General features: G+C 44.0%; 2 protein-coding genes across 3 annotated transcripts; both read left to right on the top strand.

Moving 5' to 3' along the window:
- The first annotated feature begins 347 nt into the window (after positions 1-347).
- znf628 (zinc finger protein 628) lies at positions 348-10,517 on the top strand. Its single transcript, XM_080896004.1, has 9 exons — positions 348-486; positions 939-1,503; positions 3,989-4,061; positions 4,149-5,087; positions 5,700-5,870; positions 6,830-7,163; positions 7,312-7,466; positions 7,852-8,094; positions 8,194-10,517. The coding sequence occupies exons 2-9, from the start codon at positions 1,118-1,120 to the stop codon at positions 10,189-10,191; spliced, it is 4,299 nt and encodes a 1,432-aa protein (XP_080752130.1). The 5' UTR covers positions 348-486; positions 939-1,117; the 3' UTR covers positions 10,192-10,517.
- Positions 10,518-13,123: 2,606 nt separating this feature from the next.
- On the top strand, positions 13,124-15,162 carry nat14 (N-acetyltransferase 14 (GCN5-related, putative)). Of its 2 annotated transcripts, none has more exons than XM_080895631.1 (4): positions 13,124-13,333; positions 13,769-13,936; positions 14,045-14,350; positions 14,434-15,162. In XM_080895631.1, exons 2-4 carry the CDS (start codon positions 13,856-13,858, stop codon positions 14,875-14,877), a joined length of 831 nt encoding a protein of 276 aa, XP_080751757.1. In that variant the 5' UTR covers positions 13,124-13,333; positions 13,769-13,855; the 3' UTR covers positions 14,878-15,162. The 2 variants fall into 2 exon arrangements, with proteins under 2 accessions (XP_080751757.1, XP_080751758.1); XM_080895632.1 differs by having other exon boundaries at positions 13,723-13,936.
- Positions 15,163-15,489: the final 327 nt, after the last annotated feature.

Here is a 15,489-nt window from a genome sequence, read left to right as displayed (position 1 = left end):
GTTTTTGTGTGTCTTTAAATATGCGTGGCCTACTACCACACCTGTAATATGAACTGTGTGACAGATGGACGTTTTTTGAGGGGGTGCACACTCAGAAACTACATTACCCAACAGTCTGTGCAGAAGAGTCGAGGCAAAAACTGATAAATGTTGAGCTCGAATGTGAAAAAAGCTTTTAGATTAATTTGGAGCATCTTGGAGTATGGATCCTTTACTAATAACTAGCTTACGCCAAATTTTGATTTTCTAAATGTTTTCTGGTAAGAACGTCAACCTGTCTGTTCAAGCCCCCAGCCAATGGGAGTAGCTCATCTATTGTACGTATCAGCCAATCGCTGCCGCTGTTCTTGAAAGGCGGCATTGGGTGGAGAACTGCTGTTAGTTTGTGCTGTGTTTATTGTTAAGGTTGTGTGGATTAGCACTGCAGCACCCAGTTTCTTTTCATATGATCAACAATATAGCTTTAAGATGAGTTAAGTACCCGCGGTGAGTACGGCCTCAGCCCGCATTCATGCACATTCATGGCGAGCAGTTAAAAGAAGCTGTTCCGCACTGAGCCGGAGGCTTGGTTAGCTTTAAAAGCAGGCCACTAACTGTTTTTGTTAATTCGCCAAAGAATCTGTGTGTGTGTCTGCTTTAACTGCTGGATTGAAAGAGCTCGTCGGAAGACATTGGGACAGTTATGGAGTAGCTCGGTGTGTAACTTTGCTGTAGCCGCTGGTTTGTGGTGCTAACAAGCACCGCACTGCGGGGAAGGACAGAAACCGTGCGCCAGTGTGGAGATACAGCGCACACGGACTGACGGCCGGAGGAAAGACAGCGGGGAGGGAGGACCAGCTTCAGAGATGGGAGGGAGGGAGGGAAATTTAAAGGGAGCTTTGGTACCAACTGTTATAATGTTGTAATACTGTATTTATTTCCATCTCCTTTTATCTCAGACTTGCCCTCATTTCACTGCTTGGGATGACAGCTGGTGCTACAGTGGCCAGCAGGGAAGGAATTTATGAAGGCACAGAAGAAAAGATGAAAGAAAAACCATGATGCCGCACACAAACTGATCCCACCCACCCCTCTGCCTCTAAGGAAAACCATCATCTGCCACCAGGTTGATCTGGTAATGGCCAACTCAGTGGCCCTAGTCGTCCAAGCAGAGCTTTTGCCAGCTCAGTCCACCACGTCCCTCTCACCTTTCCCGTCTCTTCTTGGTTCGGGGGAGGATGGCGAGGATGAACGGGAGAGAGGGGAGCTGGTGGAGGGAGAAAAAGGGGGAGTAGAAGGTGGCGAGGAAGTGGTTCTGGACATGGTGTCATCGTCAGTGTCCGGGTCAGTCCCGCAGCCAGAGCAGACGGATCATCCCTTCCAGTGTCTGGACTGTGGCAAGAGCTTCAGGTGGTCATCCAGGCTGACCCACCACCTGCGGAGCCACAACAATGAAAGGCCCTACCGCTGCAACCTCTGTCCCAAGGCCTTCAAGGGCTCCTCTGCTCTGCTCTATCACCAACGGTACCCACACTAAAATTATATTAATATTGAGGATTCACATATTAGGAAGTTCATGACCAGTTCTGATGTCTAAAATAATGTTTTGCTGTAGCTTTCTTCCGGTTAAAGGGTTGTTTTTCCTTCTCACTGTCACCAAGTGCTATCTCATAGGCAGTCATCTGATTGTTGGGGTTTTCTCTATATTTTTGTAGAGCCTTTACCTTACAATATGAAGCACCTTAAAGCATCTGTTGTTGTGATTTGGTGCTACATAAATAAAATTGAATTGAACATTTTAGCTGTTAGCAGATACCAGTGATGTTTTCCAGTTTGTTTTCTTCTGTTAATAATTCCAGTCTTTGTACCAGGAGGAGTAAAAAAAACAAACCCAAAACTGTGTTTCATAAAAAGATCAGCATCTCCTTGCTCTTTATGCTATGTTTGAACATTTAGTCACCCCAAAAAACCACAAAAGGCAAATGTAAATGCATATATGTTGGTATGAGTCAACAAGGCTAATATCAGCCGATATCCGTATTTGGCTGTTATATCATTAAGTTTGATACTGTTACAGTTTTGTCTTTTAAGGCTAATACGGTTCTGCACTAACAAATTTAGTCATTTAACCTCCCTCACCTGCACATCTCAATGTGTCCTCATTAAATATGTTTGCCAAAGGTGGAGTCTGCTAAGCAAAAAAAAAAAAAAATCACCCTTTTTCTTCAATCAGCAGTCATATTATCAATAAACACTAGTGACCCGGTGTTCTGACAAACCATCCTACTTTGGGAAAACGTCCTACCGTAAGTAGTTTATGCATATTTCTGCTGTCACAGAGTAATTCCAGCACAAATTTAAGTGGGTATGATGGTTTGCCACTTAACTTTGCCCATCAGAGTATGCCTGTAGCTCATAATTATAAAGCCAGGACGGTTTGCCACTTCATTTTACCCGTCAAAGTATGCTTGTAGGTAACATTCACAAAGATAGCATGGTTTGGCACTTCATTTTACCTGTTAAAGTATGCTTTTAGCTCATATTCACAAAGGTAGGATGGTTCGCCACTGAATTTTAGCTGTTAAAATATGCTTCTAGCTCAGATTAACAAAGGTAGGACGTTTTGCGACTAAATTTTAGCTGTTAAAGTATGCTTGTAGGTCACATTCACAAAGGTAGGACGGTTCGCCACTTAATTTCGTGTTGTGCGCATGCGCACAAACAACGAATAGGATGGTTTGTCAGGTAGGATGGATTCCCAGAACACCGGCTCATCCCATAACATTTCCTCCACCATGTTTTACAGATAATGTGGTAAACCTCAGATCACAGCTTTTTCTCTTCTTCTCAGTGTCATCTAGGGTTGGTTTTTTTTTCCCCAGAATGGTGAAGGCTCATTTAGATTTTTTTTTTTTTTTTAATCTAATGTGACCTCCTGAGTGTAATGAGGGGTTTGCACCCTGTTGTGAACGCTCTGTTCATAAAGGCATCCCATGATTGTGGACTTTGACAATGACACACCTCCTTGGTTGGATGTTGTGAAGTTGTTTTTGTAACCATGGAAATTCTGTCATCATGAACTTTAGCTGGCTTTGGATTTCTTTCAGGCTTTTTGGTGTTACTGAGTTGGCCAATGCATTCCTTCTTTTGAAGAATGAACAAAATTGTTGATTTGGCCACTCCCAAAGTTTATTTAATCCATCAGATTTATTTTATTCGTTTCGGTCTAATGATGGCCTCCTTCACTTCCATCGCCATCTCTTTGAACCTATTCTATTAGGATATCCAGTGAAAAGCTACGAAGTGCAAATTCAGCACTTGTGATCAACTCCAAATATTTTATCTGTTTAATTTATCACGAGTTAAAATCCACTGTGGAAGTGTACAGAGGCAAAAATACCAAATTATGTCGCTGTCCAAAAACCCTAATGGACTAACTCTATAACAGGGGATTCAAGAATTGTCTGCTACGTCTTTGTTTCAATCCTGATGGTGTTTTCATGTTCGCCATCTCATATCTAACTCGATGATGTACATTTCAAATACAGAAGACGTTCTGCAGTCAATTGGCTTCTACAGCTAAAATACAGATCCATTAATATTTTAATTCCTGCGATCAGGAATACAGGAATAGCATGTCATGTAAACAATATTTAATAAACCCAGTTTACTAGAACTGACCAGGAGATTAATCAGAAGCAGTGAGTGATTAGGGAATGAATGAGAAGAGGACTGAATATCAGCAGGAAGACATACAATCTAACCAGCACCTCCCAGCCTTCCTTTTTCACATCTTAAATCGGGCCACAGTCAGGTTGATGGAAAGTGTCAAAAAGGCAAATTTCAATGTAAAATAAAGAGCTAATTTCTGACATAAAACAAGATGTTATACTATACGATGCATAGCAAAAGAAATTACTTAGATATGGGTTTGATTGTATTTTGCACAAATAATGATGTCATATGATTAACCATGTTTTCCTCCTGAATAGTTACCTTTATTTTGCAGGTCACACTCAGGGGAGAAGCCTTATAAATGTCAGGACTGCGGCAAAGCCTTCAAACGCTCTTCTCTTCTCCAGGTGAGACGCCAAAAAAGGTTTTTTTTGTTTGTTTGTTTTTTTCAATGTTTACAAATGAGATATTTCACCATATCGGTTTCTGCCCAGGTCCACCAGAGTGTCCACACTGGAGTGCGTACCTTCTTGTGTCCCTACTGCCCCCTTACTTTTAAATGGAGTTCTCACTACCAGTATCACCTGCGCCAACACACAGGAGAATGCCCATACCCGTGTGACACTTGTCCGAAGGCCTTCAAGAACTCGAGCAGTCTGCGGAGACACAAGAATGTCCATCTCGGTCTCAAACCTTACACCTGCACAGTGTGTAACAAATCCTTCACGCAGTCCACCAACCTGAGGCAGCACATGAGGATACATACAGGCGAGAGGCCCTACATCTGCGGTGAGTGTGGACGAAGCTTTACTCATTCGTCAAACCTGGCCCTGCACAAGAACTCGCACTCCAACCTAAACGCAGGTGGGAAAGAGGGAAAGAGGGGCGAGGATGCAAGGAAGAGAAATGAGGTAGTGGAGGTGGTGGTGGGGGGAGAGGAAGTGACATCATCAATGTTGACAGACATGGTGGGATTTGTGAGCCAGGAAGGAACTGATGGAGTTGGGGTGGGGATGGAAGAAGTGTTCCTGTCAACCACTTCCTCTGGCCAGAATCCAGGCCTTCTCCCCCAGCTCACCCTCACTTCTTCTGGGGAGAACATGTGCACATCTAGAGCCATTGGGACAGAGGTTCACCTGAGTACAGACACCGGAGCCAGTGTGCTCTTGTACAGCTGTGGCAGCTGCAGCCACACTTTTGGCACACGGACAGACCTAGAGGAGCACCAGGCCATTCACATGGCTCCAGAGGAAGATGGGGTTGGTGGAGGGACAGGGGTCGGCTCTGGGATGGAAGTTGGGGATGGGCTGGTGGGAGCTGGACACCTGCTTGCTGACTTTGAGGAGGTGGTGGAAACTACCACAGTGGCTGAAAGTGGACACACGACAGAGGTGCTCCTTGGATTGTCAGAGGGAGTAGATGGCAGCAATGCAGTAAGTGATGGGTTCAAACGGATAAATGCACATTGCATAAAAATATTTATCTCAAAAACTGCCAACATCACACATTTCTTTAAATGCTTTAAAATTTGTAGTTGTACAATTAAGCCCAATTTAGATCCTACAAATAGTAGAAACACATTCATAATAGTGGTAGAACCGATTTGAAATAGGGCGTTAGGCAGAAAAACTGTGATAACCATGAATTGTTGGTTGTGCACTTGAAACCGCTGTCAGTCAACTCATAGGCTGACACAGGTTTTTGCAACAAACTTTGTGATTGGCTCATCCTGTAACTGCTGCTGCAGCTTATGTGTCGTCTGAACATGATGTTGGTGTGTGAAGGCCACAAATGATCAACACCCAAACAAGCATTGTTAACATGAACCCAGTGGTATGCAAAATAAACTGGCGTGAATTCAAAAGGTTTTCCCTGTTAGATAGTGTAGCTTCTGTTTTTTATGTAATGTGGGGCAGAAGTATAAGTACTCTTAATTAAAATATACTTTGAATTGGAGCAAATAAAAGTCCCTATAAAGCCAATGAGTTCAGTTTGAGGACATATATTTTTGATATGTATTACTACTTCCTTTGGTTTGTCCTCAGAATGTCGGCACCACCCAGGCCCAGTTTGACCTGTTACAGAGCTTCACTGAGGTGACTCAGAGCTCTGAGACCGTTCAGCCAGAGGCCAGAACCACATGGGCAGGGCTGTCATGTGGCTACTGCAATAAGACCTTTAAGACGAGCGGAGGCCTCAATAGACATGTATCACTGGTGAGAATGACTGTTGCAACTGTTCTACTACTAACACTTTTGTACAGATTACAAAACCTACAGCAAGACTAACATTTATCCATCTTAAAGGTCCTTTTGTTAGTGTTAGTATAAGTGTGTCATATATCAAGAATGGGACTTTTATGGATTGTTTTATCATGCCCATGCTGTGTCTGTAGCTCTACATGAAATCTAACAGGCCTTTCCAAAAGAGCCCTCCAGCTCTCTATGAACTGTCGGTAACAAAAAAAGTCCAAATCGCACACATTTAAAACCACAATCCAACTCAGTACAGTGATGCAGTCATGCTGAAGTCACTATGTTAGATAAAACACAATGTTTTCCTGCAGTTGTGTTACCATTTCCAATAGTACATTAATTTTTAGCTAATTTTTCACTCGTTTGTGTTTGGGAATGCTAAGAAATAATCCAACTAATTTTAAGTGGCACTGTAGGTGATATAGGGGAAAAAATGCACCCCACTCCCAGTCCTTGTTTATTGGTCTGAAACTGGTCTTCGAGTTTCCATAAGTTCCGATTTCCTCCAAGAATGTTTTCTTTTCCTGCTGAGGGAACATTGCCACCAAAAATAAAAGTAGCGCATTGGAGTGCACGAAGACTCTTACATGGTCTTGCAGTAAGCAACAGGAAATTTAGTGTCATTTATTGCTTTTCTTGTGGCTGAGATGTTTTAGAGTCAGAGCTGGCAGTGCCAAAAAGGAAAAAAGTTGGATCGTTGGTGTAGGTGGGACTAAAGAGTTGTGGCATCACAACATTATGAAAGTCTTCATAGCTTGTGTTCAAGGCAGTTTCTGAGTGAACTGTGTGCATTGCTCTCTGGGTTCTGCATTTTCTATAATGTACTAATATTTATTTAGATCAGTGCTTTCTAATAAAAAAAACAACAACTATCAAATGAACTACCTCCTGTTTTCATTTTCTTTTTTTTTTCCCTCCAGATGCACTCTCTTTCATCACAGTCCCGTTCCCAGTTCAGCTGCTCTGCCTGCGACCGCTCTTTCCCTCTTCTCTCCTCGCTCCTCACGCACCAACACTCCCACACTCCCGAGCAGCGTCTCCTGGCTGAGGCAGAGGCCGAAATCGTGTGCCCTCCATCGCTTTCCTTGTCTCTCCCGCTTCCCTCTTCTCCGAGCCAGGCTGACAAGCAGCAGGAGGACCAGAGGGAGATTCATGTCGACATCATAGCCGTTGGAGAGGAACAAGAGGAGCAGCCAGCAAAACCAACCAAAGCCCACAAAAAGACGGGATCTAGCAAGAGCACTCCTGCTGGAGGTAAAGATAATTAGAAAGAAAGCAGATGAGGCATAAAACTGTGCTGATATTCAGTCTCTTTTTTTTTCTATTTTTTTAAAGAACTCCTTATTCTGCTGTTCTTTTTGTTGTTGTTATTTTTAAACTCGTGTCTCACATGTTCACACAGAAAGGCCATACCGCTGTTCAGAGTGTGGAAAAGCCTTCAAAGGTTCATCAGGGTTGAAATACCACATGAGGGATCACACTGGGGAAAGGCCCTACCGCTGCACGGAGTGTGGAAAGAGCTTCAAGAGATCATCACTGCTCTCTATCCATCAGCGGGTAAGGCTCACTCTTCTGTTCCACTCAAATAAATCAAATAAGGTTTTAATTACCAAAATAATTTTCTTGATGTGAGGTTTCTTGATTGTGGTCTGTGTGAAACTCTACATTCCACTTGATTAGGTATTTTAGCTCTCATGTAATTACCTCTGGAGATGAATGCAGTCTACATCAGACAAATGCAAACAGCAAAAGGAAAAAAAATATGGTGTAAGTTATTGGTCTCTCATGACTAAAGTCACTGTCACTCAGTGCTTCAGTTGTAACAAGCGTTCATATTTTGATGTTCCCTGTGATGACTTCCACTCTTTGTCAAGCTCAGTTCTTCTTTTGGTAGGACACTAAAAATTAACTCCCCCCTTTTTTTAACATATATCTTACCTAGGTGCATACAGGTGTACGGGCATTTCAGTGCCCTCACTGCCCACTCACCTTCAAGTGGAGCTCCCACTACCAGTACCACTTGCGGCAGCACACAGGTGAGAGGCCATATGTGTGTAAAGAGTGCGGCAAGTCCTTCAAGAACACCAGCTGCCTGCGCAGACACAGTCAGATGCACTCTGGTCTGCGGCCTCATACGTGCTCCATCTGCTCCAAGTCCTTCTCCCAGACGTCAAATCTGAAACAGGTCAGTGCAGCTGCAGTGTCATGTTATAAAATGTTCAGTTTTATCAACTGATTTCATAACTTCTTTTCTTTTTTTTGGTTACTATTTTTCTGAGAGCAGCATGAACGCACGCATTCAGGCGAGAGACCTTTTCAGTGCACCCACTGCAGTAAGAGTTTTACTCATTCCTCCAACCTTCAACTCCACCTTCGCACACACTCCTCACGCAAGGACTACAAATGCCCCTACTGCTCGAAGGAGTTTGTCATGCACTCCTACTTGCAGAGGCATATCCGCACCCACGGCACTGGCGTTTCCCTACCATGCCCAGGTGGTGGAGGTAAAGACGGCGTGGCTGTGAAAGCCAGTGTTGGAGGAGTAACCACCACCACAACCCTGCTGAACCCCATCACCCTGGAAGCCTCAGGAAACAATGGCAGTCTGATTGTATCCCAACCAGCACTTAATATTCCCCCCAACACCTCCCAGAACTACTTCATGATACAGACAGCAAGCGGCCTGCAGCTCATTCCTCTGTCAACGCCTACGCCAGTCCAGCCACCACCTCCTCCGCCACCACCGCAACCGTCCCAGCCTCAAAACTTCCTCCTCTTGCAGTGCCCCTCCAACAACGGCAGCCAGTCCAGCCTGATTCTCCTCCCCACAGCAAACAACCCTCCACCAGCTCCAGAGCCTCAGTCCCTCCCCATGCTTCAGACTATCCAAGCATTCCAGCCTGTGCTTAACCAAAACCAGACTCAGATACCCCAGTTTCCATCTGTATCACAGCAACAACAAATCATAATTACTAACAACAGTAACAATGCACACACTCCAGTTGCCACACCAATGCACAACCTCTCAGCCAGCTCCCTACTTACGAAGCCGATACTGGGGAAGAGCACACGGACTGCACGAGGCAGACGGGGGCGCAAACCAAAAGCTACACTTCTGAAATCGGCCCCAACCCCAGTCAGTCACACTGCAGGCGGAGCTGCTGCAGTAACAAACTCTAATGTGACCAGTGGCACCCAGACTGTTACTGCTGCTAATACTACCACAAACTCATCTTCTCTACCCACAACATCTGACACCATTACCCCGACTCTGTCATCCCCTGCCACTGTAGCCCCCATAGCGGATACCTCAGGACCCTTGCCGACTGTTACCATGGTTACACCAGCCACCACAGTAGCTGCAGCATCAGATTCTGCTCCTGTCCCTGCAGAAAGGAAACCTCATTCCACTGTGGAGCAAATGAGGACTGGGGAAACTTTGTCAGGGAAAGAGTTTGTGTTGTGTTTTGATAATGAAGAACAGGCAAAGGAGGGGATGAATATCGGGGAGGCCGGGGAGTCATACGTGCTGCAGTTTGAAGGGAATTCATCTGGGGAGGCAATCGATGAAGGAATGGGTGGAGAGGGAAAGTCACTCGTGCTGCAGTTCAAGACAGATGTGCCAGGTGAAGAGGAAAAAGGGGTAGATAAGGGAGGGATGATGTCACTCCTGCAAGAATGGAGTGGAGAAAAGCAGGATGGGAGACAATCGGGAGGGGATGGCAGCCAGGGGGAGTCGTATGTCCTTCATTTCCACACTGACACACAGGATAGTGGTTCAACCAGTGCTACCTTCAGCCAAGGGCAGGACAACAGCCTGCAGCTTTCGTGCACATCTACCCAAGGCTTAGTACCCCTTAATGGGCAGGAGGTGGTGTTTGAGCTGGGGGGTGAGACCAAGCTGGAACAGGAAACTGAGGAAGGCATGCAGATGATAGCCCTGATAGAAGGTGAAGGAGGAATGATAGGAGAGGAGGGCCGAGGTTGCAGTACTGGAAGTGGCACAGTTACTGAGGGTGGAGGAGGAATGGAAAGTATCTTTCAGCTGGAAAGTGGAGATGAAATTGTAATAATTGAAGTCAGCACCAGCAGCTTAAGAGAAGGGGGAATGGAGAGAGAAGGGGACGGGGAGATCCCACAAAGTAGCGAGGTGAAATATGAAGGTGTAACAGCAGAGGCCAAGGAAAAGTCTACAAAGGAAGTGAACTCTGCAGTCAGCTCAGAGGAAGACGCACTGAATGGACCTAGCTCTAAACCTAAAGAGGTGCAGTTCTCTAACTGAGAACGGTGTGCATGTTAGAGACGAATAAAGCGTATGTATGAGTAAATGCCTCACTTTTTGTGGGCTGTTTGTTAGCACTTTATAGTCAGTTGAGTTCTCATGCAAGTGAGCGAGGACATGCAGTTAGATGAGTACTGTGTTGTAATGCCATGCCAAATGTTATACATTTAAATAGGCTGTACATGGACCTCAGAATATTCCTAAAGATTAGTTTAAATGATACTGTCGTTGGCAGTTTTATTAAGTAAATATGTTTTTTGTGAATAAATGTTGTATATTGCCTACTTTCTTCACAATGTTAATAGTAACTAATAATTAATAAATCTGTTAATACCTTTTGTCATTTGGATTTTTAATTATTTTTACTACTTGTAGGTAGGGTGTCCACATCCCAACAAACAAAATGTTGAACAAAGAGTGTGTTAATATTGTTTAGTTGTATTTCACCTGCTGTTTAGTTTCAGTTCAGGGATACATCCAGAGTTAAGCACGTCCATTTCTGAGGTACATACAAGCCACAAGGCAGGATGACTGGTCAGGTGTCAAATTCATTTCAGTTCATGGACTGCATGCCACCACTAAAGGCATAAAATTAATAAGAGCAACCCTTTTTTTTTTTTTTTAAAGTAATAGTAAAAGCCCACATCGCAGCACCACAAATAGCCTTTGATTATACACTCACACGACTATTTCTTAGATATACCTTGCAAGTACTGAGTTAGACCCTCTTTTGACTTCAGCACAGCCTTAAATCTTTGTGGCACAGATTCAACAAGGTGCTGGAAACATTCCTCAGAGATTTTGCATCACAAAAATGCATCACAGATAGCATCTGCAGATTCGTCGGATGCATGATGTAAACCTCCTGTTCCACCACAAAGGTGCTCTGTTGGATTGAGATCTGGTGACTGTTGGGGGCCATTTGAGTGCACTGAACTCACTGTCAGGGTCAGCAACAGTCCACATAAATGTGATGGGCAATCAACTTTGATGAGGGTCATTTGGCTCAAGTCACTTTGCTATTTCAAATTTTTGCTTTTAAAAATGATATGCTCCAGCTGCAGAAATGGGCAGTTGATTGTGAACACACAATATCCATATTTTCAAGTAGTGTCATGCTTTAACACTAGCACACGTTAATGAATGACCTGCTTATGGTGTTAGTGAGACATGAGAGTTACTTCCCAAAACGTGACTTGCAATAAATCATCCGCTCATCCGCACCAGGATTGCTACACTAAACTACTTTGAACTGAATAATTATTCAAATTCAAATTTTATTTGTCACAACCATACACAGTATGACATGGGGGTGAAATCCTTGTAGCTGTACAATGCCCGACCATTAAATGACAGAAGAAAAGTTTTACAATATTTACAATTTACAGTTTACTACAAAATTTACAAATTAACTTAGGAATTTACAGGAAAGAATGTGCAAATAGCAGAAGAGATTATAAAGATTATAAAGATTATAAATTATAGGATTATAGGAAATGTGTGGTTGTGCGTGTGGTGATGTGATGTGTGTGAGAGTCCAGTCTTATAGTGACGTGTGTGGGAGAGTCCAGTCCTACACCTGGTTCAGGGCCCGAATAGCCTGGGGGAAGAAGCTCCTCCTCATTCTCTCTGTTTTGGCCTTAAGGGAGCGGAAGCGCTTCCCAGACCTCAACAGTGAGAAGAGTCCATTGTTGGGATGGGAGAGGTCCATCATAATCTTCCTAGCTTTGGACTTGCACCGCTTGGTGTATTAAACTGAGGTTGCACTGTAATAACTTTTGGTCTTTAAGTTTTTTATCACAAAATAGTATGAATCAATGTAACTTATAGTTGGACTGTATCAGGAGAATTCAGCTGAGAGGGCAAAGTGACTTTACTGGGATTGGACTGGATCCGTGAGGCTCATCCATAACACTGATGAATAAAACAGTTTGATACGATTTGAACTTTGTTGTATTTTCCCGCACAACAAAGATCGGTCTTTAGTAGATGGACATGGTCAACAATAATACTCAGGTAGATACTAACACTCTGTGTGAATGGGTGCAAATGGGTAAATGAGGCAAGCAGTTGTAAAATGCTTTGACTGCTTGGAGTTAATAAGAACCAGATCATTTACCATTTATTTGTTACTAAAGAACTAAGTATACAAACGAAATATACCCCACACCATTACACCACCACCTCCAGACTGAACTGTACATACAAGGCAGGAGGGTTCCACAAGATCATATTATTTACACCAACCTCTGCATACCATCTCATCTGAATGTTCCAGCAGAAATCAAGACTCACCGGACCACACAACTTTTTTCCAATCATCTATTGTCCGGTTTTGGTGAGTCTGTGTGAACTGTAGCCTCGGTTTCCTGTTCTTAACTAACAGGAGTGGCACCTGGTGTGGAATTCTGCTGCTGTATACCATCTGCTTCGAGGTTTGACTTGTTCATTCAGACATGCTGCATGCCTCAATCATGACAAGTGGTTTATTTGACTTTTGCCTTCCTGTCAGCTTCATGAGGTCTGATTATTCTTCTCTGATATCTGGCATCAACAGGGCATTTTCATTCAAGTGCCGCGCACGGGATATTTTCTCTTTTTCAAACCATTCTCTGTAAACCCTAAGTGCGTGCGAGAGAAAATCTCAGTAGATCAGCAGTTTTCCGAAATGCTTAAACCAGCCTGGCTGTAGTTTTGGCCATGCCTACAGACCTAAATGCATTGAGTTGGTGCCATGGGCTTGACTGGTTTAATACTTGCATTAAGAAGCAGTTAAACAGGTGTACCTAATAAAGTGGCATACAGCAGCGACTTTGCCACTGTAACTCCATCCAGACTGGAACTTGGTTGACGTCACAGCGGCCACCAGACGTACGCAGCGCTGTCACGTTGCGTTCGCTATTCACGTAACAGTTGCGCAGTGTAAGTTTTACGTACGCAAATGGCGTAGGCAGCCACATTGAAAGCGTATAACGGGCATAAAATAGAGTAAGCTTGTATTCATAATTCCCTTCTTTCTGCAAGAAAACATATGATGGTCATTCAGTGAAACGTACCAAACGTACACGGGCTAAAAACCAACAGAAACGCACAGAGCGCGTTTCCCACCTTTCAGCTTGATCTGAGGTACTCTGTGCAGAAGGTAAGCGAATCTGGGGGTTAAATGTGTCAGGAGACCGCAGCACTTCGTAATAACCATATAAGGATTTGAACCAGGTCTTTTCGCTTTCGAGTGTACCTTTGATGATCTCTGTTAAATGTAAAGACGAAAGCTTGATGTATGTGAATTATACAGTACTGAAAAACGGTGCTGCAGGCTGCAAATCCCCCATAATCTCCATCTGCCTTTGTTGCTTGGAGCCAGCGTGGGTGTGCTGTTACAATGCAACTACTGGCTCAGTGGAAGCGAAGTCTAGTCCATTTCATAGTTTTGAAATGTATTGACCTATTTTAACTACGTCACGTTTGTCATACTATGTGTTTAAAAAAACACTAACCAGTATCTTACTGTCCAACAAAATCATCCACAAGCGTTTCACCAGAATTACATCCTCCTATCCATCCACTCCTCTTCAAGGCTCCCTGTGCAGACGGTGTGGATGCTGAAGTTTGCAACGTAAGACAGCGTTGGAGCAGGCCAGCTGTTTGAGCAAAAAGCCTAAATATGGTGAGGCTGGAGCTTGACCAGGTGGTGATAAAGAGGATGAAGGAGGAGGACATCGAAATTGTGAAAGCCCTTATCAAGGTTTGTATTTAGACAATGCTTTGGGCTTCATCATGTTGGGTATTAAGTCAAATCCTTTTGAGGTTAGTGCCCTTTATTTTTTTAAAAAGTGCATGAATTTCTTTGCAGGAGGGCTGCGAGGGCACGGAAAATCGTCTCATCCTCCACATCCTCACTCGCCCACTCTGCCTTTTCATCCTGGCTGTGTTTTCCTCAATTCTGCGCTGCCTTGTCCACTCTTTCATCCTGGCCCTTGCTATACCTGTCTTCCTGTTAATTGTCTTTCTCAAAATCACCATGCCGCGGTCAACCGGGGTCCTGGGCAGCAGCCGGCCCTACTGGGACTATGTGGGTAGCAGCTACAGAGAGGCACAGGATGACACCCTGCAGAATCCCTACTGCCGGATCAGTGGCAAGACACCATTTACAAAAAAGGTTAGTCTGTTGACTTGCTTAAATTCACTTTTTTTGGAGCAGTTTTTATTTAAGACTAGTTGCTAAATATTACTTCTGTTCAGCCAAAGCGCCGAGCTGGATCCAAAGACAAGGACAAAGAGACGACAACAGAAAAGATCACTCCAGAGAGGGAGCAGGCAGCAGGGCAGGTCTGGCTGGCAGAGTGTGAGGGAGATATCCTGGGCTGCATCTTCCGGGAGGGCGAGACACGAGCGGGCATCAGCAGGATTTGCAGGCTGGTGACAGGCTCCTGGTACCGCAGGGAGGGCCTCGGTCGGCTGCTTGTCCAAAGCCTGGAGCAGAGAGAGAGGGAGACAGGGGCACACAGAGTGTATGCACACGTCCCCTACCCCTCAAAGTTGGGGGAAGCCTTCTTCAGGAAACTGGGTTATCGCCAGCTTGGGGTGGAAACTAGTGATGAAGATGATATGGAACTGAAACAAGAGAGTCCTGAGAGAGGCTTCCTGGGCTACCCCCTCACTAAAGTGTATTACAAAGACTTGTGATTGAGTTTTAATGGACACGTGCAGTTTAAAAGGTAAAGAAGTGCGTCTGATTTCTGCGGCAGCATGTTCAAGTATTTCATTTTTGTAATCTTTGTGTTATTTATTCGATTATTTATTGAGTGTGCTGCTATCCCGAGGATTCATTGTTTTGAGTTTATTTTTTATCATCTCGTCATTTTCATTTAGATGAAAAACGGATTCTTTATTTAATCATTCAAAGATTGCATGATCATGCCTCAGCTGTGCTGTTCTCTGAGCATTTGTAATAAAGTAATAACTACATTTCATATCTGTTAGCTGTGTTTGTGCAGTTCCTTTTCTTAAGCAAAATCAACACTGTAAAAGGTGCGTGTGTGTGCGCGCGTGTGTGTGTGAGTGTGTGAGACTGCACGCATTTCTTTGTGTGAAACCAAACAGATGTGTAGGAGGCTGTACAGTTACTGTATAGGAAGTATGTGCGGTTTCGTGAATATGCAGAATTTATCTACTTTTATCTCTGCACTCCCTGACTGCCGCTGCTCACCTTCGTAATAGCTTGTGGGTCGATGAGGCTGCAAAAACAGCACAACCTCAATAACGTTTTCTTCCACTTTTAGTTTTCTATGTTATATT

The sequence above is a fragment of the Rhamphochromis sp. 'chilingali' genome (assembly GCF_963969265.1).
Source record: "Rhamphochromis sp. 'chilingali' genome assembly, chromosome: 11".
Lineage (NCBI taxonomy): Eukaryota > Metazoa > Chordata > Actinopteri > Cichliformes > Cichlidae > Rhamphochromis > Rhamphochromis sp. 'chilingali'.
The sequence above is the reverse complement of the archived record's forward strand: the minus strand, read 5'-3'. Positions and strand labels throughout refer to the sequence as shown.

What these genes read in the sequence shown, in the direction of transcription:
- nat14 (XM_080895631.1), top strand. Translation starts at nt 13,856, where the DNA reads ATGGTGAGGCTGGAGCTTGACCAGGTGGTGATAAAGAGGATGAAGGAG. An exon ending in TTGTGAAAGCCCTTATCAAG is followed by an intron (nt 13,937 to 14,044) that starts GTTTGTATTTAG and finishes ATTTCTTTGCAG; the next exon opens with GAGGGCTGCGAGGGCACGGA. An exon ending in AGACACCATTTACAAAAAAG is followed by an intron (nt 14,351 to 14,433) that starts GTTAGTCTGTTG and finishes ACTTCTGTTCAG; the next exon opens with CCAAAGCGCCGAGCTGGATC.
- znf628 (XM_080896004.1), top strand. Translation starts at nt 1,118, where the DNA reads ATGGCCAACTCAGTGGCCCTAGTCGTCCAAGCAGAGCTTTTGCCAGCT. An exon ending in AACGCTCTTCTCTTCTCCAG is followed by an intron (nt 4,062 to 4,148) that starts GTGAGACGCCAA and finishes GTTTCTGCCCAG; the next exon opens with GTCCACCAGAGTGTCCACAC. An exon ending in TGCTCTCTATCCATCAGCGG is followed by an intron (nt 7,467 to 7,851) that starts GTAAGGCTCACT and finishes TATCTTACCTAG; the next exon opens with GTGCATACAGGTGTACGGGC.